Raw genomic sequence first — 23214 nt, forward strand, 5'->3', positions numbered from 1 at the left:
TGTTTTCTGCAGCTCGGTCCCTCTCGCTAGCATAGGCCAAGCTTTGAGACACACCATGGAACATGCAGAACAAAAATGTGTGGAGCCAGCAGGTCAGGCACCATGCATTCAAAAATATCCCTTCATTTTGGCACAATAATAAGACCATAAAAGAGAAGTTGAAGTGATGTTGGGGTCGGGAGGGTTAGACTGAGATAGAGAGAAGATGGAGAGATGTGGAGTGGAGGATAAGACTGAGATATACAGTAGAGCAGATGAAGTGTGTGTTACTGTCTGTCTGCTCCGTTATCCGCCATGCCTCAACAAAACTCCCAGCTTCGCCTGGCCAAGCTCCAGTCTGGGAGACGCACACACACGCATGCACAAACACACACACACAGACACATGCACACACAGAGACACATGCACACATACATGTGCGCACACACACACACACACACACACACACACACACACACACACACACACACACACACACACACACACACACACACACAGATATTACCAAATGTAACACACAGTGATGTAGCCTACACACCTCTACCATTCCTATCTATATTACCTTGACAGTATTGTACCTAAATCTATGGGCTTGACACATCTGAGAGCCAGTCATGTAGGAGTATCTGCTCCAAGTCTGGCCTCCTGACTGGGTTTGGAGCCAGGCACCACCTAATCAGTTCCTTGCAAGCTATAGGATCAGACATTAGAGAGATGATGTTTGGAACCAACATGGGATTGCCCGGTTTTCAGTTCTATGATATACTATCTGTAGCTTGGCATTTGCTTAGTTTACGCTGTTCCATACTGTTCAAAAAGATACATCTAAGCTCTCCTTCAAGCAGCTCTTACATTTGGACACCCTTTTCTGGAAGCTCAGGCGTCCAACCACAATCTCATACAGTGACTTGAATGGCCGATCCCCAAACACCAGGTTAAAAAGCAGGACTCCCAGGGACCAGACAGTGGCTTCGCGGCCGTGGTATTTTCCAATCACAACCATCTCAGGTGGGCAGAAGTCTTCAGTGCCTGAAAGAGAGAGATAGAGAGAGAGAGAGTGATTATGCCATATCTCTATGTCCATGGTGCATCAGTCCAACACCGTTCAGTCTCCTGCTTCCCTCACCCATAAACTCTCGGTAGAGTCCATCCTTCAGTCGATCCCCGCAGCCAAAGTCGATGAGCTTGACCTTCATGGTGTCGATGTTAATGAGGAGGTTCTCCATCTTCACGTCCCGGTGGAGGACACGGCGGTCACAGCAGTGACGCACCGCCAGCACCACCTGCTTCATGATGGTCTTGGCGAGGTGTTCGTCCACCCGGCCCCCTGTCTGCTTGGTGTACTCAGACACGTCCATGCATGGGATGGGCCTCTCCAGGACCAGGATGAACATCTCGGGCTGCTCGAACCACTCGATGAGCTCCAGCACGTTCTCACAGCTGGGAGGCTCGCTCACGATCTGCATGAGGGCCACCTCGAGGGGCAGTCTGCGTGATGCTCCAGGCTATGGGGGTTGGGGGGGGGGAGCAGGAGCGGGGGAAGGGGGGGGTGACAGGTGAGGGGGGAGGTGGGGGTGACAGTTGAAGGGGGAGGTGGGGGTCTACTTATGGATTGATCCCTTAGAAGCTACAGTGTGCATTTGAAGATGTATGGGTGGAACTTACTTCTGTAGGTGGCATATTATGCTTGGAGAAGAATTTAAATTGGCAACTGGTACTTGTTATGGTGCTGTACGCAAGAATATACTGTACAGTGACCATACTTACGATTCTGATGTAGCGCTCCGATATCTGCTTCCGGACGTACTTAATGGCCACCTGGTCGAGGGGAGGAGGGGCACATATTTGAATATTCAGCCCAATTGTAATGAGCCATACTGACCAGTTACCCAGTAGGGCCTCTTTTAAATTTCTGCAGACTTCTTTATTCAGGACAGGACATACTATATGTAAGGTATTTCCAGGCATGTTAACTCATGAAACAACTTCTTTGCAAAGGGACTAAATATGTTGTTATTTAGCCAATGTATTTGACACTTGGAGGCCTGGTTTAAACACAAAAGCCGTGGTGTGATGTGTATGAGGCAGGGGGGTGAGCAGAAATGCAGAGGAGGAGGAGAGGGTGAACCTGTTTGCCGTCTGCCGTGCGCGTTCCTGCGTAGACGGATCCAAACCCGCCTTCGCCCAGCAGCTTCCCCACAGAGTAGCGGGAGGTGAACCCGTCTGCAAGACACACCTCCCAGGTTCACTCAATCTCCCCTTCAACCACTGTCATGTAACCTCACATTGATCATCTACTCATGGATAGACCAGGATGGATGAGTCTCTCAACATGTGAGGGTGATGGATGGTTGAGGTCCTACCTGTGCATGGTGGGTTGCGCTGGGCCTGGGATGGCTGGGCTGAGGAGCTGGGATTTGAGCTCTGGTTTGTGGGGGCAGGGCCTCTCTTTCTCTTTTTAGAACATTTGAGGGGTTTGTTCTCCTCCTCCCTGGCCCTTTTTTGACCTCTCTTGGCCTGGTTCTCCCTGAGGGGAGGCAGGATGGTCTGGTTCTCCATGAGGGGAGGCAGAGTGGTCTGGTTCTCCCTGAGGGAACACTGTGGAATCCTACGCTGGATCATGGCCCTTGCTCTGGTCTGCACAGGTATATTTTAATGTTTGTTTTAATTAAAACAAAAATAAGTATACACGTTAGTGTTGATACTTCAGTTTTATATTTGTTCAGTTTTATATTTGTTAGTCATGTAATTAGCGTAGCATATTACACATTTTAATTTCCTTTTCAATACTATTAAACAAATTAACTCCTCTGACTGATAATACATATTTGCTTTACATTTGTTTTAATCTAAACATGCAAGTTCTTCTTCGTTCAGACTCACTTGAGGCAAGCTCCGCTTCCTAGCTACGGGCCAGTCAGGGTGAGCCTCTGTCTTTGTTATCCGAGGCTTTTTAGATGGACCTTCGCCATCGTCCTTTAATTGAGCTCTGCGCTTTCTCTTCATCCTGAACTATTCTACATTCATTAAAACAGACATGATTTTCACTAGAACATTCTGATGCCATGTTAGATCTGTCATTTGCCATTTCACACTAAGGCTGATCAAACATTTTAATTCAAGGTAGACTAAATGAGTCTACAGTTAAGTATTTCTGCAATTTCATATTTTCTTTAGTAGTCTGTTATTATTCATCCCAGACATTTACTCATATAGTATGATATCAATAGTATGTTTTTCTTTCTGATTTACTGATGTCTTATTCAAATACATACAGAACCTACCATGAGCTGTAGATCTGGGAGGTAATATGATCATAATGTGTGCATGTCAAGTTAGACCATGATCATGGAATATCCACTATTATGACGTCATAATACCCACGCAGTAACATGATCATAATGTGTGCATGTTAAGTTAGAGTAGTAGACCATGATCATGGAATGTCCAGTATTATGACGTCATAATAGCCATGCAGTTTGCATCACCAGTGTCAATCAATAGGCCTACCTGATGTTGTTAACGGTTTGGCTTAGCCTAGTCTGTAAATCTGTATGCACTATTAATTTAATTCAATTGAAATAACGGGGAACACTAAAAAAACGTCACTCTATGTTGAAACATTTCAAGCCTATTACCCCGCAGAATTGCTACCAAAAAAATAAATAAATGTATTCGATGCAAGTTAGCTAATCTCGCATTACCTTATCACAGATCTCTGACCAAGCATCTGAAACTCTTTTTGGACGGCTATGCTCTTCTGAACTCTTTGCTATGCTAGTGTCAAATTACCCAGTCATGGAAGAAAGCATAGGCTGTGTCTATGGTGACATGTAGATCATTTCATGAATGTTAATATTTCCTAAAACATCTTCAACATCACAATACAGACATGCAAAGGCCCCATCTATGCATCGATGAGCGGAAGCATCCGACACCGGTCGGAGGCGATTAAGCCTCACCCACACCGGTCTGGGTAAGTCCATCCCGGGAGGGGAAGGACCAGCGGCCGGGATGAAATCACAGAGTCTGGAGGTGTTCTCCTCCCACTCCACACGTCAGATGTGGTCCGCCCATCCTGCCTCACTGATGTTAAGATCTCTTCATTGCTGCAGGAGATCCCGTGCGGCACAAAAGGGTGTCTCGACTTGAGACGCTGGGGAGGCTCCGCTGTTGCAGTGAGCCTGTTGTGGAGCAGGAGGTTCGGCAGGCGAGACGTGCTGTGGTTCCTGTGCGGCGGAGGCCAGCGGGCTGGATGCCTGCGAGGATGGGAAGGTTCTTCTGCTTCTACTTCTGTTGTGTTCCTCTACTCTCTCTATGCTGCTGCTGCGTTCCTCCACTCTCTCTAGGGTGCTGCTGTGTTCCTCTACTCTCTCTAGGGTGCTGCTGTATTCCTCTACTCTCTCTAGGGCAAGGGCGTAGGTTTGGTTTCAACATTGGTAGGGACCATATAACAGTGTAGGCTGCATACACAATTTTTGCTGGGGACGAGAGGTTAAACCTCTTAAATATGCATATATTTATGAAATTGAATAATACTAATAAAATGTTCTTAGTGTATCACATCCTGCCTGCTGCTGCTGCACTCTCGACTTTTGCTGCTGCGTCCCTCCACTCTCTCTCTCTCTCTTGGTTGCTGCTGCATCCCTCCACTCTCTTTCTCTCTCAGTTGCTGCTGCGTCCCTCCTCTCTCTCTCTCTCGACTGCTGCCGTTTCATATATAAAAATGATTTGATAAAAATGTAGATTTTCATGGGATTTTTAGACTGACATACAACTCATAAATTGATATATCTGTCCATTAGGGGAGTCACAAAATACCAGACATTTAGTAGGCAATACTAATTGAGAAACAACACAATCCTGGATACCCAATTTGATACCATAGTTAGAAAAAATAAATCCCATGTACTTCAACATACACTACTTTATTTAAAACACCCTCCGGCCAATATAGTGAGAGGAAAATTATGAGATTCCAGTTAGCAAGTATACGTTAGCTAATAACTGTACACAGGGACGGGCTTGTATAAAGAAAAACAGACCTGAGCCCTCATAAAAGTAACGTTAACGGCTCTCACGGGCTGGCTAACCTCTAGATAACGTTACCTTATGAGTATTCAGTTTCCCCTATAATTGTAACAAGAACCCCTGTCAGGCTAAAACAATGTATTTATTTTTTTAATCAAAACTTACGACTTTAATATCACTGATGTTTTTTAGCATAAGTTAATGGGAATTTTATATAGTGAAAATTAGCATCACGTTTAGCACAGACTGGGTTTGACAAAGCTATAGCTAGCTAATAGCCCATCGGCTAGTATGCTGACACTAACGGTCGTTAGTTGTGAGGACGCCGTGTTAGACAGACCTGACTACCTGGTACGGCTAATTCTGTCCTTCCAAACTATGGGAAGGCCATCTAAATGATCTAATATAAGTGCACTCCAAAGATAATGTGAACAAGGTTGCTTAAAAGTTGGTAGGGACAATTTGGGCCTCCCAAAATGTTGGTAGGGACATGTCCCGACCGTCCATACGCAAACCTACGCCCTTGCTCTAGGGTGCTGCTGTGTTCCTCCACTCTCTCTAGGGCATGGGTTCCCAAACTCCATCAATGTGGGCCTCCCCTCTGAAAACAGTGACACACCCGCGCCCCCCCAACCCCCCAAATTTGTCCATTTTGCAAGGCTGCATTAGCTAGCTCATAACATTACACAGCTAAGTTAGCTCGGTAGCACCTGTTGCTAGTTAACGTTATGACGTTTTCGCACAATACATTCAGACCTGCGGGGGGAGGCTCTCTCTGCACTATCCACAAATTTAGTATACATCTCTCCCATTATTTATTTAGATCTTCTGGCCTTTAAAATCACGTTTCATTCATAAAAACCAGACATTTAAAAAAATAAAAAAACATGTTTTTCCTTCTTCTTTTTTTTCTAACCATCCCTCCGCGCCTCCCCTGAATTTCTTTGGGGCCCCCCAGGGGAGGCCCGCCTCACAGTTTGGGAATGCCTGCTCTAGGGTGTTGTGCTTCTTCACTCTCTCAGGGTTCACTACATCACAGTAGGGGTCACAACATCCCAGTAGGGGACAGGGGTCACCACATCACAGTAGGGGACAGGGGTCACCACATCACAGTAAGGGACAGGGGTCACCACATCACAGTAAGGGGCAGGGGTCACTCCATCACAGTAGGGGGCAGGGGTCACCACATCACAGTAGGGGGCAGGGGTCACCACATCACAGTAAGGGGCAGGGGTCACTCCATCACAGTAGGGGGCAGGGGTCACCACATCACAGTAGAGGGCAGGGGTCACCACATCACAGTAAGGGACAGGGGTCACCACATCACAGTAGGGGGCAGGAGTCACCACATCACAGTAGAGGGCAGGGGTCACCACATCACAGTAAGGGGCAGGGGTCACCACATCACAGTAGGGGGCAGGGGTCACTACATCACAGTAGGGGGCAGGGGTCACTACATCACAGTAGGGGGCAGGGGTCACTACATCACAGTAGGGGGCAGGGGTCACCACATCACAGTAGGGGGCAGGGGTAACCACATCACAGTAGGGGGCAGGGGTCACCACATCACAGTAGGGGGCAGGGGTCACCACATCACAGTAGGGGGCAGGGGTCATCACATCACAGTAGGGGGCAGGGGTCACCACATCACAGTAGGGGACAGGGGTCACCACATCACAGTAGGGGGCAGAAGTCACCACATCACAGTAGGGGGCAGGGGTCACCACATCACAGTAGGAGGCAGGGGTAACTACAACACAGTAGAGGGCAGAAGTCACCACATCACAGTAGAGGGCAGGGGTCACTCCATCACAGTAGGGGGCAGGGTCACCACATCACAGTAGGGGGCAGGGTCACCACATCACGAGTAAGAGCATGAGGAGTAACACTAACATCTTTTTGGCTGCAGTAAGACCAGCAAATAAGATATGAGACAAGGAGGTTGACAAATCAAAAGATGAAGTAGCATTCAAAATCCACAATCTCGGACAACAGGGTTAGATAAAGTAGAAGAAACTAGAGGGGCTTGCACTCAGAGAGGGGGGGTGAAGGCAGCAAAAAAAGTTCTCTCGTCGTGACTCGTGACCTGAGCTTGCTTCCTTGTCAACACAATAATTCCCCAAATGACCAGAAAAAGTAGCTAGATTTGTCGCTTTTCATGAAATAAGTCGCCAGGGGGGTCTGGAAAGTCGCTAAATCTAGCGACAAAGTCGCTAAGTTGGCATCACTGGATGTTTACAGGCTAGCTTGGCTAGCCTGTTCAACAGCTGAATCAGTGAAACAGTGAATATTTGAAAAATAACTCTATTTCAGCCAATCAAACGTGAGTATGCCTAAATTAAAAAATAAATAAATACTGGATGGACAAATTACATTTTATCAGTAGGTGTCGTCTGGGTTCTGGTCCAGCTCATGTCCAGGTAGGGTCTGGTGGACTGGGTCACATCTGGGTTCTGATCCAACTCGTCTAAGAGATATCATTTCTTACTTCCTGGAAAACGGTAGGTCACGTACAATTACGACACCAGTTACCTTCGGTTTTAGGCCAATAATCTCACAACATCCACCCTGTCAATCAAAACGTCAACTACTCTGCAGCCTCAAGTGTTGAATATCCCGCCCGCTCGATAACGTTCCAATGAAATTCATCTAAACGTATGTCCCGCCCTTGCAGCCCGTTTCAGGCGGAAATACGTCAAAGTACGGAAGCAAGATCTTCTCCAACTTCCCTTTCGGTGTATCTTTGAGATTCAAATCTAAGACCTGCTACTGCTATGCGGCTAACAGCATTCATGGGATTGGTTGTGGCCATGTTCACAGATGTTCATGTCTCCTGCTTGAACAGTTACTGTATATTGTCAGAAGTCAGTTTCAAACATTCCCAATGAAAGTGTGTTTTATAATAAAACAACAGCCACAATAAATTAAGCAGAAATACTTTTAATAAATACAATAAATGATAAATGAAAGGAAAGAAAAGAACAATTGGAAAAAAAAATTGATAAGGAGAACTACAGTAAGGGCAGGGAATGTAAGGAGTTAATTTTGTGCCAAAATTATTTTTTGCGCATGAAGGTAAATCTTTGAGTGCATGGCCCCTGACCTGCTGGTTCCACATGTCTGCTCTGTGTGTTCCTGGTGTCTCAAAGCTCTACCTCTGCTAGCAGGGGGACCAAGCTGCAGAAAACATGGATGACCTCCACAAGAGGTACCTTCACAGTTGACAGGAAATTGCGTGATCTCAGCAACGGAAGTTGGTGTTCCTCGTGTCGTTTTTGTGTGAATCTGCATTGCGCATGTAAAATCTAAACTAGAAAGTACATTTCGGTAACACTTTATAATAATGATCAATTATAAGGCATTTATAAAACATTTGTTAATAATGAACTAATCATTAACATATCATTTATAAACATGTGTAAATGATCCATAAATGATTTGTAAATATACTAGTTAAACATTCACAAATGATCTGTAGATGATTTATAAAACATTTAATTATAATTAACTAATAATTAACAGATCATTTATAAACATGTGTAAATGATTCATAAATGATTTGTAAATATACTAGTTAAACATTCACAAATGATCTGTAGATGGTTTATAAAACATTTAATAATAATGAACCAATCATTAACAGATCATTTATAAACATGTGTAAATGATTCATAAATCATTTGTAAATATACTAGTTAAAGATCCACAAATGACCTGTAGATGATTTGTAACACATTATCAACATTACTTGTAAATGATGTGTTCAACATTAATTAATGTTAGTTAATATGTAGTAAAACATTTGTAAATTATTTTAAGAATGCCTTACTTATTTGTTTTTCATGTTTATCAAATGATTTGTTAAACATTTACTAAAAGTCTACAAATCATTTGTATACATTATTGCAGCCCCAAAGACCGTTATAAACTACTAGTTTATAATGAACTAACCATTAACAAATCATTTATACATGTTTATAAATGAGTCATATATAATTTATAAATACACTAGTTTAACATTCAAAAATGATCTGTAGATGATTTATAACACATTATCAACAGTACTTCTAAATGATTTGTTCAACATTAAATAACATTAGTTCATGTGTAGTAACTCATTTTTAATTGCTTTTAAGAATAACATTTTACACCAATTACTAGACGTTTTTCTTTTTCATATTTAACAAATGATTTGTAAAGGTTTTTGCATGCGCTAATCTAGTGTAAATTATTGTCTAATGATTAGTTCATTATTAACAAATGTTTTATAAATGCCTTATAACTGATCATTATTATAAAGTGTTACGTACATTTCTTGCAGAAAGTGAGGTGGGCTAGCTGACCGCAGTCAGACTTACAAATTACTGCAAGTAGTACTACTGTATAACTACTAAGTACTATAAATATAAAAACTACTATAAATACTACTGCTACTAACTAACTACTTAATACAACTTCTGATAGTACTACTATAATTACTAACTACTATATAAAAATGACTACTATAAATACTACTGCTAGTACTACTATAGCTACTAATACAACTATTGCTAGCACTACTATAACTACTATTAATATAAAAACTTTTATAAACTACTATAAATACTGCTAGTACTATTATAACTACGAATACAACTACTGATAGTACTACTATAAATAGAAACTACTCCAAACTACTAATGCTTGTACTAATACTAATACTACTTCTGATGGTACTAACTACTATAAATATAAAAACTACTATAAATACTACTGCTCGTATAACTACTACTACTACTACTCCACTGGATACTGAATATATATATATATATATATATATATATTAAACTCAGCTATTATGTTAAAATCAAATGTTGGGTTGGGTTGTTTTTATTAAATGGGTAGTGTGCTATTTTGGATATTTAGCCTTATTTGTGGTCTGTCTACCATGAACCCAAAACATAGAGACCATAATTTCACTGATCGTTACAGTATTGAGCTAGCTGCAGTTTCTATGCAGGCTCTCAATGAGCTACAATATCAGTCAATGGGGCATACATGAATGCATTGAAAAACTATGATGAGTGTGTTTTTGTTGAGACGGGAAGCACAGGGTGTAGTCTTACTGACCTCAGTATGCTCTCCTGTGAAATGTATTGCAATCCGAATATTTTTAGGCATGGCATGACTTGCACATAGTCCTCTGTGGGCAGAGTGAAAACAAGCCCCAGGGGAGTTTTTATGTCCAAGCCATGCCATCTTCATCTTCTTCATCTTCATCCGCTTATCCAGGGTCGGGTCGCGGAGGCAGCAGCTCCAGCAGGGGGCCCCAGACATCCCTTTCCCTAGCAGCATCAACCAGCTCTGCCTGGGGAATCTTTAGCCGCTCACAGGCCAGTGCGGAGATGTAGTCCCGCCACCTAGTCCTGGGTCCACCCCGCGGCCTCCTCCCAGCCGGACACGCCTGGAACACCTCCCTAGGGAGGCGCCCAGGAGGCATCCTCACTAGATGCCCGAACCACCTCAACTGGCTCCTTTCGACGCAAAGGAGCAGCGGCTCTACTCCGAGTCTCTCCCGGATGACTGAACTTCTCACCCGATCTCTCAGGGAGACCCCAGCCACCCTCCGGAGAAAACTCATTTCGGCCGCTTGTATCCGTGATCTCATTCTTTCGGTCATGACCCATCCTTCATGACCATAGGTGAGGGTGGGGACGAAGATAGACCGGTAGATCGAGAGCTTTGCCTTTTGGCTCAGCTCTCTTTTCGTCACAACAGTGCGGTAAAGCGACTGCAGAACCGCACCAGCTGCTCCGATTCTCCGGCCAAACTCCCTCTCCATGGTTCCCTCACTTCACACAAGACCCCCAGATACTTGAACTCCTTCACTTGGGGTAAGGACTCATTTCCTACTCGGAGCGGACAGGCCACCGGTTTCCTGCTGAGAACCATGGCCTCAGATTTAGAAGTGCTTATTCTCATCCCAGCCGCTTCACACTCAGTTGCGAACCTATCCAGAGTGCTGGAGGTCGCAGGCAGCTGATGCCATCAGGACCACATCATCTGCAAAAAGCAGTGACGTGATCCCCAGCTCACCGAACTGCAAACCCACCTCCCCCCGGCTACGCCTCGATATCCTGTCCATGAAAATCACAAACAGGATTGGTGACAAAGCGCAGCCCTGGCGGAGGCCAACACCCACCGGAAAGGAAGACGACTTACTGCCGAGGACCCAGACACAAGCCATGCCAAACATGTACAAATATTCGGATTGCAGTACATTTCACAGGAGAGCATATTGAGGTCAGTAAGATTACACCTTGTGCTTCGCATCTCAGAAAACCACTTCATCATAGTTTCTCCAACATAGTTTCCCCATTGACTTCCATTGTAGCCCAGTGTGAGCCTACATAAAAAACTCCAGCTAGCTCAATACTAGAAAGATCTGTGAAATGATGGTCTCGATGTTTCAGTGTCATGGTAGAGAGACCACAATTAGGGCTAAATGTCTAAAGAAGCACACTAACCCATTAAGTAAAGAACTCTTCGCTACTTAATCAAAACAGCCCAACTGCAATTTCATTGATATTGATATTTGATTTTTAAAATGATTTATCAAAATGTATCAAAACACGCACATGTTAGGGTTTGGATGGAGGACCCAAGAGCAGACACGATTGGGGTGAAAGCCCGTAGGCACGTTTATTGTGATCCGGGGAGAGGCAGGCAGTAACGTGATCCGTAGACAGGCGTGGGTCAGGCGGGGACCAGGTAGTCGTACAGGCGATGGTCAGGCAGGAGCGGGGTTGTCGTACAGGCGTGGGTCAGGCAGGAGCAGGGTTGTCGTACAGGCGTGGGTCAGGCAGGAGCAGGGTTGTCGTACAGGCGTAGGTCAGGCAGGAGCAGGGTTGTCGTACAGGCATAGGTCAGGCAGGAGCAGGGTTGTCGTACAGGCGTGGGTCAGGCAGGAGCAGGGTTGTCGTACAGGCGTGGGTCAGGCAGGGACGGGGTTGTCGTACAGGCGTGGGTCAGGCAGGAACTGGATACTGGGAAGACAGGGAGAACAGGGTAAGGCAAGGTTAAAAAAACAGACGAGGCAGGGAGCTAGAGACGTGTACCCACTAGGTTGGTTGTCAACGATCTGGCACAGAGGGCTGTGTGGACCGGCTTCTTATCCTGCTGGCGATTGGCTGATCAGGACCAGGTGCGTTGATTGGCTGATCAGGACCAGGTGCGTTGAGGTGTGGAGGAGAGGCAATCAAGGTGACGCACGGCAGGTGTGGATCGGGGGCGTGTCTGGCTTGTGATCGCAGACATGCCCGCAGTTCCCGCTGCAGGCTCTGGGAGGTGCTGGGGGAAACGGAGTCCGGCACTGGAGAGACAGGGACAGGCTGGGGACCAGCATCAGAACCGGGGCTCGGGCCGGGGTCAGGGGGCTGAGGAGGTGGACGAGGCTGACGCGGCGGTGCCGTGACAGCACATCTGTTTTTCCAATATACTCTTTTAAACGTACAGTATGTGTGTGTGTGTGTGTGTATGTTTGTGTGTGTGTGCGTGTGTGTAGCACATGCACATGTTTATTTTAACATAATAGCTGAGTTAATTTTGATTTTACATACGCAATACAGATGTTCACACAAAAATGACAAGAAGAAGACCAGCTTCCGCTGCTGAGGTCACATGATGTCCTGTCAACTGCGGAGGTGCCTCTTGTGGAGGTCAGCCATGTTTTCTGCAGCTCGGTCCCTCTCGCTAGCATAGGCCAAGCTTTGAGACACACCATGGAACATGCAGAGCAAAAATGTGTGGAGCCAGCAGGTCAGGCACCATGCATTCAAAAATATCCCTTCATTTTGGCACAATAATAAGACCATAAAAGAGAAGTTGAAGTGATGTTGGGGTCGGGAGGGTTAGACTGAGATAGAGAGAAGATGGAGAGATGTGGAGTGGAGGATAAGACTGAGATATACAGTAGAGCAGATGAAGTGTGTGTTGCTGTCTGTCTGCTCCGTTATCCGCCATGCCTCAACAAAACTCCCAGCTTCGCCTGGCCAAGCTCCAGTCTGGGAGACGCACACACACGCATGCACAAACACACACACACAGACACATGCACACACAGAGACACATGCACACATACATGTGCGCACACACACACACACACACACACACACACACACACACACACACACACACACACACAGATATTACCAAATGTAACACACAGTGATGTAGCCTACACACCTCTACCATTCCTATCTATATTACCTTGACAGTATTGTACCTAAATCTATGGGCTTGACACATCTGAGAGCCAGTCATGTAGGAGTATCTGCTCCAAGTCTGGCCTCCTGACTGGGTTTGGAGCCAGGCACCACCTAATCAGTTCCTTGCAAGCTACAGGATCAGACATTAGAGAGATGATGTTTGGAACCAACATGGGATTGCCCGGTTTTCAGTTCTATGATATACTATCTGTAGCTTGGCATTTGCTTAGTTTACGCTGTTCCATACTGTTCAAAAAGATACATCTAAGCTCTCCTTCAAGCAGCTCTTACATTTGGACACCCTTTTCTGGAAGCTCAGGCGTCCAACCACAATCTCATACAGTGACTTGAATGGCCGATCCCCAAACACCAGGTTAAAAAGCAGGACTCCCAGGGACCAGACAGTGGCTTCGCGGCCGTGGTATTTTCCAATCACAACCATCTCAGGTGGGCAGAAGTCTTCAGTGCCTGAAAGAGAGAGACAGAGAGAGAGAGAGTGATTATACCATATCTCTATGTCCATGGTGCATCAGTCCAACACCGTTCAGTCTCCTGCTTCCCTCACCCATAAACTCTCGGTAGAGTCCATCCTTCAGTCGATCCCCGCAGCCAAAGTCGATGAGCTTGACCTTCATGGTGTCGATGTTAATGAGGAGGTTCTCCATCTTCATGTCCCGGTGGAGGACACGGCGGTCACAGCAGTGACGCACCGCCAGCACCACCTGCTTCATGATGGTCTTGGCGAGGTGCTCGTCCACCCGGCCCCCTGTCTGCTTGGTGTACTCAGACAGGTCCATGCATGGGATCGGCCTCTCCAGGACCAGGATGAACATCTCGGGCTGCTCGAACCACTCGATGAGCTCCAGCACGTTCTCACAGCTGGGAGGCTCGCTCACGATCTGCATGAGGGCCACCTCGAGGGGCAGTCTGCGTGATGCTCCAGGCTATGGGGGTTGGGGGGGGGAGCGGGAGCGGGGGAAGGGGGGGGTGACAGGTGAGGGGGGAGGTGGGGGTGACAGTTGAAGGGGGAGGTGGGGGTCTACTTATGGATTGATCCCTTAGAAGCTACAGTGTGCATTTGAAGATGTATGGGTGGAACTTACTTCTGTAGGTGGCATATTATGCTTGGAGAAGAATTTAAATTGGCAACTGGTACTTGTTATGGTGCTGTACGCAAGAATATACTGTACAGTGACCATACTTACGATTCTGATGTAGCGCTCCGATATCTGCTTCCGGACGTACTTAATGGCCACCTGGTCGAGGGGAGGAGGGGCACATATTTGAATATTCAGCCCAATTGTAATGAGCCATACTGACCAGTTACCCAGTAGGGCCAATTTCTGCAGACTTCTTTATTCAGGACAGGACATACTATATGTAAGGTATTTCCAGGCATGTTAACTCATGAAACAACTTCTTTGCAAAGGGACTAAATATGTTGTTATTTAGCCAATGTATTTGACACTTGGAGGCCTGGTTTAAACACAAAAGCCGTGGTGTGATGTGTATGAGGCAGGGGGGTGAGCAGAAATGCAGAGGAGGAGGAGAGGGTGAACCTGTTTGCCGTCTGCCGTGCGCGTTCCTGCGTAGACGGATCCAAACCCGCCTTCGCCCAGCAGCTTCCCCACAGAGTAGCGGGAGGTGAACCCGTCTGCAAGACACACCTCCCAGGTTCACTCAATCTCCCCTTCAACCACTGTCATGTAACCTCACATTGATCATCTACTCATGGATAGACCAGGATGGATGAGTCTCTCAACATGTGAGGGTGATGGATGGTTGAGGTCCTACCTGTGCATGGTGGGTTGCGCTGGGCCTGGGATGGCTGGGCTGAGGAGCTGGGATTTGAGCTCTGGTTTGTGGGGGCAGGGCCTCTCTTTCTCTTTTTAGAACATTTGAGGGGTTTGTTCTCCTCCTCCCTGGCCCTTTTTTGACCTCTCTTGGCCTGGTTCTCCCTGAGGGGAGGCAGGATGGTCTGGTTCTCCATGAGGGGAGGCAGGATGGTCTGGTTCTCCCTGAGGGGAGGCAGGGTGGTCTGGTTCTCCCTGAGGGGACACTGTGGAATCCTACGCTGGATCATGGCCCTTGCTCTGGTCTGCACAGGTATATTTTAATGTTTGTTTTAATTAAAACAAAAATAAATATACACGTTAGTGTTGATACTTCAGTTTTATATTTGTTCAGTTTTATATTTGTTAGTCATGTAATTAGCGTAGCATATTACACATTTTAATTTCCTTTTCAATACTATTAAACAAATTAACTCCTCTGACTGATAATACATATTTGCTTTACATTTGTTTTAATCTAAACATGCAAGTTCTTCTTCGTTCAGACTCACTTGAGGCAAGCTCCGCTTCCTAGCTACGGGCCAGTCAGGGTGAGCCTCTGTCTTTGTTATCCGAGGCTTTTTAGATGGACCTTCGCCATCGTCCTTTAATTGAGCTCTGCGCTTTCTCTTCATCCTGAACTATTCTACATTCATTAAAACAGACATGATTTTCACTAGAACATTCTGATGCCATGTTAGATCTGTCATTTGCCATTTCACACTAAGGCTGATCAAACATTTTAATTCAAGGTAGACTAAATGAGTCTACAGTTAAGTATTTCTGCAATTTCATATTTTCTTTAGTAGTCTGTTATTATTCATCCCAGACATTTACTCATATAGTATGATATCAATAGTATGTTTTTCTTTCTGATTTACTGATGTCTTATTCAAATACATACAGAACCTACCATGAGCTGTAGATCTGGGAGGTAATATGATCATAATGTGTGCATGTCAAGTTAGACCATGATCATGGAATATCCACTATTATGACGTCATAATACCCACGCAGTAACATGATCATAATGTGTGCATGTTAAGTTAGAGTAGTAGACCATGATCATGGAATGTCCACTATTATGACGTCATAATAGCCATGCAGTTTGCATCACCAGTGTCAATCAATAGGCCTACCTGATGTTGTTAACGGTTTGGCTTAGCCTAGTCTGTAAATCTGTATGCACTATTCATTTAATTCAATTGAAATAACGGGGAACACTAAAAAAAACGTCACTCTATGTTGAAACATTTCAAGCCTATTACCCTGCAGAATTGCTACCAAAAAAATAAATAAATGTATTTGATGCAAGTTAGCTAATCTCGCATTACCTTATCACAGATCTCTGACCAAGCATCTGAAACTCTTTATGGACGGCTATGCTCTTCTGAACTCTTTGCTATATAGATATATAGACTCTTTGCATATGCTAGTGTCAAATTACCCAGTCATGGAAGAAAGCATAGGCTGTGTCTATGGTGACATGTAGATCATTTCATGAATGTTAATATTTCCTAAAACATCTTCAACATCACAATACAGACATGCAAAGGCCCCATCTATGCATCGATGAGCGGAAGCGTCCGACACCGGTCGGAGGCGATTAAGCCTCACCCACACCGGTCTGGGTAAGTCCATCCCGGGAGGGGAAGGACCAGCGGCCGGGATGAAATCACAGAGTGTGGAGGTGTTCTCCTCCCACTCCACACGTCAGATGTGGTCCGCCCATCCTGCCTCACTGATGTTAAGATCTCTTCATTGCTGCAGGAGATCCCGTGCGGCACAAAAGGGTGTCTCGACTTGAGACGCTGGGGAGGCTCCGCTGTTGCAGTGAGCCTGTCGTGGAGCAGGAGGTTCGGCAGGCGAGACGTGCTGTGGTTCCTGTGCGGCGGAGGCCAGCGGGCTGGATGCCTGCGAGGATGGGAAGGTTCTTCTGCTTCTACTTCTGTTGTGTTCCTCTACTCTCTCTATGCTGCTGCTGCGTTCCTCCACTCTCTCTAGGGTGCTGCTGTGTTCCTCTACTCTCTCTAGGGTGCTGCTGTGTTCCTCTACTCTCTCTAGGGTGCTGCTGTGTTCCTCTACTCTCTCTAGGGCAAGGGCGTAGGTTTGGTTTCAACATTGGTAGGGACCATATAACAGTATAGGCTGCATACACAATTTTTGCTGGGGACGAGAGGTTAAACCTCTTAAATATGCATATATTTATGAAATTGAATAATACTAATACAATGTTCTTAGTGTATCACATCCTGCCTGCTGCTGCTGCACTCTCTCGACTTTTGCTGCTGCGTCCCTCCACTCTCTCTCTCTCTCTTGGTTGCTGCTGCATCCCTCCACTCTCTTTCTCTCTCAGTTGCTGCTGCGTCCCTCCTCTCTCTCTCTCTCGACTGCTGCCGTTTCATATATAAAAATGATTTGATAAAAATGTAGATTTTCATGGGATTTTTAGACTGACATACAACTCATAAATTGATATATCTGTCCATTAGGGGAGTCACAAAATACCAGACATTTAGTAGGCAATACCAATTGAGAAACAACACAATCCTGGATACCCAATTTGATACCATATTTAGAAAAAATAAATCCCATGTACTTCAACATACACTACTTTATTTAAAACACCCTCCGGCCAATATAGTGAGAGGAAAATTATGAGATTCCAGTTAGCAAGTATACGTTAGCTAATAACTGTACACAGGGACGGGCTTGTATAAAGAAAAACAGACCTGAGTCCTCATAAAAGTAACGTTAACGGCTCTCAAGGGCTGGCTAACCTCTAGATAACGTTACCTTATGAGTATTCAGTTTCCCGTATAATTGTAACAAGAACCCGTCAGGCTAAAACAATGTATTTATTTTTTTAATCAAAACTTACGACTTTAATATCACTGATGTTTTTTAGCATAAGTTAATGGGAATTTAATATAGTGAAAATTAGCATCACGTTTAGCACAGACTGGGTTTGACAAAGCTATAGCTAGCTAATAGCCCGGCTAGTATGCTGACACTAACGGTCGTTAGTTGTGAGGACGCCGTGATGTCCCATTCAATTAAATCTCTGGTGGGCATCTAATGTATAGTAATGTAATGGCTGCTGCTATCCTAATGATACAGGATGATAGAAGCCATCTTAACAGTTCGCTAGCTAGCCAGCTTATATCACCAGTTGATAATTTCCCACAATGGAAAGACAAGTGATGTTAGTTTAGGTAACGTTAGCTAGCACCAACCTAGCTGGTTTTCATGTGGCTAATGCCAAACTTTAGCTACTTAGTTTACCAGTAACTAGCTACATTACAGTCAGTCATTTAGCAGACGCCTTTAAACAAAGCGACTAACAATAATTGTATTTAATGTAGGAAAAGCCAATGTACTACTACTTGCCAGAACTCACAAGTGCATCTTCTTTCTAAAACAAGTGACCAAGAGCATAATCTAGTGCTGAAGGCAAAGTGCAAGAATAGCCATCTAAAGTACAGTGCAATACAATAAAAACAATACAATAAGTGCTTAGGAGGGAGCTAACCTAGCTAACGCTAACGTTACTTACAGTTGCGGAGCAAAATCTCCTGATATCCCTCATCCTCTTCGGAGGGGGCGACATTGTGGTGGTTGTACCCAAACGGCTGTCAGAATCACAACTGTACAGTATGGCTTGCTGTCAGCGTCTGTCTGTAAGGCTGTTGGTCTTCAGATCCAGCGAAAATGCAACAATCTATCTCAGCCAAATGAGCCAATCAAACGTGAGTTTAAAAAAAATACTGGGATGGCACATTCACGGTGGAGGAAAGGGGTAGATTAACGGTCTAATGTAACTCCGAACATAATGCAAACTAACTCACTCAAAATGGTACGGCTAATTCTGTCCTTCCAAACGAAGGCCATCTAAATGATCTAATCTGCACTCCAAAGATAATGTGAACAAGGTTGCTTAAAAGTTGGTAGGGACAATTTGGGCCTCCCAAAATGTTGGTAGGGACATGTCCCGACCGTCCATACGCAAACCTACGCCCTTGCTTGTAGCACAGGCTACACTTGAGATTCAGAACTGCAAGAACGTAAAATAACTACTGAACCTCTGGGTCTTATTTTATTGCATTTTGTTATTACCTCATTTATTTTGTTATGTTATCGTTAGTTGTAGTGGCAGTGGCTAGTTTCAAACTAGAATGGAGAAGTAAGACGCCTCCTTCCCTCCACTAGTCTGGGGGTCCACCTTGGGCAAGTGGTAGTACCCCCTAGCCCCCCTACCTGGGGTTACTGGTAAAATCCCGATGAAAGAACAACCAAAAGGAAGAGAGACCCGGCCCGGAGGAAGCCCGGGGCCCTCGTCTGGAGCCAGGCCCAGACGGAGGGCCCGCCTGCGAGCGCCTGGTGGCCGGGCTTACCACGGAGCCTGGCCGGGCCCAGCCCGAATAAGCAACGTGGAAGCACCATCTCCTCCTCCATCGTCCCGTGGACCCACCACCCGCGGGAGGAATTGTTGGGGTCGGGTGCGCTGCCAACTAGGTGGCGGTGAAGGCGGGGGGCACCGACGGACCGGACCCGGGCGGCAAAGGCTGGCTCTGGGGACATGGAACGTGACCTCGCTGGGGGGGAAGGAGCCGGAGCTTGTGAGGGAGGTGGAGCGATACCAATTACATCTGGTGGGGCTAACCTCCACGCACAGCACCGGCGCCGGAACCAAACTCCTGGGTAGGGGTTGGACCCTGTTCTTCTCCGGAGTTGCTCACGGTATGAGGCGTAAGGCAGGTGTGGCTATACTAGCTAGCCCCCAGCTGAGCGGCTCTGTGCTGGATTTCACCCCAGTGGACGAGAGGGTCGCCTCCCTGTGCCTTAGGACTGTGGGGGGGGGGACTCTGACTGTGGTTTGTGCTTATGCACCGAACAGCAGTTCAGAGTACTCCGCCTTCCTGCAGACCCTGAGTGGAGTCCTTTTGGGGGCTTCTGCAGGGGACTCCACTGTCCTACTGGGGGACTTCAATGCACACGTAGGCAATGATGGAGAAACTTGGAGGGGCGTGATTGGGAGGCATGGCCACCACGATCTGAACCCGAGTGGTGTTTTGTTGTTGGACTTCTGTGCTAGTCACGGTTTGTCCATAACAAACACCATGTTCGAACACAAGGATGCCCACAAGTACACCTGGCATCAGAACACCTTAGGCCGAAGGTCGATGATCGATTTCGTTATCGTATCATCTGATCTGAGGCCATGTGTTTTGGACACTCGGGTAAAGAGAGGGGCAGAGCTGTCCATTGATCACCATCTGGTGGTGAGCTGGTTTCGATGGCGGGGGAAGCTTCTGGACAGACCTGGGAAACCCAAGCGTGTAGTGAGGGTGAACTGGGAACGTCTGGAGGAAGAGCCTGTCCGGAGAGATTTCAATTGCCACCTCCGGCGGAGCTTCTCAGGCATCCCTGTGGAGGTTGGGGACATTGAGCATGAGTGGTCGGTGTTCAAAGCCTCCATTGCTGAAGCTGCGGCTGGGAGCTCTGGCCTGAGGGCCATAGGTACCTCAAGGGGCGGTAACCCTCGGACACCGTGGTGGACAGCGGTGGTCAGGGAAGCCGTCCGACTGAAGAAGGAGGCCTTCCGGGGTATGTTAGCCCGGGAGACCCCAGAAACAGTTGCAGGGTATCGACTGGCCCGGAGGGCTGCGGCTTCGGCCGTGACCAAGGCAAAGCAGCGGGTGTGGGAGGAGTTCGGAGAAACCATGGAGAAGGACTTTCAGTCGGCACCAAAGTGTTTCTGGAAGACCATCAGACACCTCAGGAAGGGAAAGCGGGGGACCATCCAAGCTGTATACAGCAAGGAGGGGACACTGCTGACCTCAACTGAGGAGGTTGTTGAGCGTTGGAAGGAGCACTTTGAGGAATTCCTGAACCCGACTAATCCACCCTCTACGATCGAGGCATAGCCGGAATATGATGGGGGGTCGTCAATTTCCTTGGAGGAGGTCACTGAGGTAGTCAAACAACTCCACAGTGGCAGAGCCCCAGGGACTGATGAGATCCGTCCAGAAATGCTGAAGGCACTGGGAATAGAGGGGCCGACTTGGTTGACACGCCTCTGTAACATTGCGTGGAAGTCTGGGTCAGTGCCGAAGGAGTGGCAGACTGGGGTGGTGGTCCCAATATTCAAAAAAGGGGACCAGAGGGTGTGTGCAAATTATAGAGGCATCACATTACTCAGCCTCCCAGGGAAAGTTTACTCCAAGGTGCTGGAAAGGAGGGTCCGGCCGATAGTCGAACCTCAGATCGAAGAGGAACAATGCGGATTTCGTCCTGGTCGTGGAACTACCGACCAGCTCTTCACTCTCGCAAGGATCTTGGAGGGGGCTTGGGAGTTTGCCCAACCTGTCTACATGTGTTTTGTGGACTTGGAGAAGGCTTACGACTGGGTCCCTCGAGAGGTCTTGTGGAGGGTTATGCGGGAGTATGGGGTGAGGGGGTCCCTACTTAGGGCCATCCAATCCCTGTACACCCAGAGCGAGAGCTGTGTCCGGGTCCTCGGCAGTAAGTCGTCTTCCTTTCCGGTGGGGGTTGGCCTCCGCCAGGGCTGCGCTTTGTCACCAATCCTGTTTGTGATTTTCATGGACAGGATATCAAAGCGTAGTCGTGGGGAAGTGGGTTTGCAGTTCGGTGAGCTGGGGATCACGTTGCTGCTTTTTGCAGATGATGTGGTCCTGATGGCATCAGCTGCCTGCGACCTCCAGCCCTCTCTGGATAGGTTCGCAACTGAGTGTGAAGCGGCTGGGATGAGAATAAGCATTTCTAAATCTGAGGCCATGGTTCTCAGCAGGAAACCGGTGGCCTGTCCGCTCCGAGTAGGAAATGAGTCCTTACCCCAAGTGAAGGAGTTCAAGTATCTGGGGGTCTTGTTCACGAGTGAGGGAACCATGGAGAGGGAGTTTGGCCGGAGAATCGGAGCAGCTGGTGCGGTTCTGCAGTCGCTTTACCGCACTGTTGTGACGAAAAGAGAGCTGAGCCAAAAGGCAAAGCTCTCGATCTACCGGTCTATCTTCTTCCCACCCTCACCTATGGTCATGAAGGATGGGTCATGACCGAAAGAACGAGATCACGGATACAAGCGGCCGAAATGAGTTTTCTCCGGAGGGTGGCTGGGGTCTCCCTGAGAGATCGGGTGAGAAGTTCAGTCATCCGGGAGAGACTCGGAGTAGAGCCGCTGCTCCTTTGCGTCGAAAGGAGCCAGTTGAGGTCGTTCGGGCATCTAGTGAGGATGCCTTCTGGGTGCCTCCCTAGGGAGGTGTTCCAGGCGTGTCCGGCTGGGAGGAGGCCGCGGGGTAGACCCAGGACTAGGTGGCGGGACTACATCTCCGCACTGGCCTGTGAGCGGCTAAAGATTCCCCAGGCAGAGCTGGTTGATGCTGCTAGGGAAAGGGATGTCTGGGGCCCCCTGCTGGAGCTGCTGCCTCCGCGACCCGACCCCGGATAAGCGGATGAAGATGGATGGATGGATGGATCGTTAGTTGTGTATGTACAGTATGTATATATTGAATGTTTTATTGTGTCTTTATGTGTAGACCCCAGGAATAATACTGTAGTTGTTACTGAAGTAACAACTACTGAGGCATCCTAAATAAACGTAAATATAAATATCACAGTGCACTGAGATTTATCACAGATTGTAAAGCTCTAATTCATCATTGTACTCCAGAGCTGGCTGGCCTTCGCTGACCTTGCAGAGGTCATTGGTTCATTTATAAAGCTATCCTAGGTAAACCCTCTTCCTACATCTGCTCTCTGATTGGACAGAAATCTGTCAGTAGACAGTAGTTAGAGTCTGAGACCAACTGGGAAAGAACACTTTTATAGACAGACAGACCGACAGACAGACAAACCGACAGACCGACAGACAGACCGACAGACAGACAGACAGACAGACAGACAGAGAGAGAGAGAGAAAGACAGACATACAGACAGATGGATAGATAGAGAGATAGATAGACAGATAGATAGATAGATAGATAGATAGATAGATAGATAGATAGATAGATAGATAGATAGATAGATAGATAGATAGATAGATACTTTAATAATCCCTGTGGGGGACATTGGGGTTTCAGAAGGGAAAA

At 46.7% G+C, this 23214-nt stretch overlaps 1 protein-coding gene across 1 annotated transcript in view; it reads right to left on the bottom strand.

Moving 5' to 3' along the window:
- The window catches only part of cilp (cartilage intermediate layer protein, nucleotide pyrophosphohydrolase), a gene marked incomplete at both ends in the record, with an annotated part of 78531 nt that overhangs the window by 50436 nt on the left and 4881 nt on the right, over positions 1-23214 (bottom strand). Inside the window, 8 exons of the mRNA XM_084437297.1 lie at positions 853-1029; positions 1127-1505; positions 1768-1818; positions 2129-2223; positions 13569-13745; positions 13843-14221; positions 14483-14533; positions 14837-14931. Coding sequence (XP_084293423.1) covers positions 853-1029; positions 1127-1505; positions 1768-1818; positions 2129-2223; positions 13569-13745; positions 13843-14221; positions 14483-14533; positions 14837-14931 — 1404 coding nt within the window. The remainder of the gene's footprint in view (positions 1-852; positions 1030-1126; positions 1506-1767; positions 1819-2128; positions 2224-13568; positions 13746-13842; positions 14222-14482; positions 14534-14836; positions 14932-23214) is intronic.

This window comes from Borostomias antarcticus, assembly GCF_949987555.1.
Source record: "Borostomias antarcticus genome assembly, chromosome: 4".
NCBI classification, from domain to species: domain Eukaryota; kingdom Metazoa; phylum Chordata; class Actinopteri; order Stomiiformes; family Stomiidae; genus Borostomias; species Borostomias antarcticus.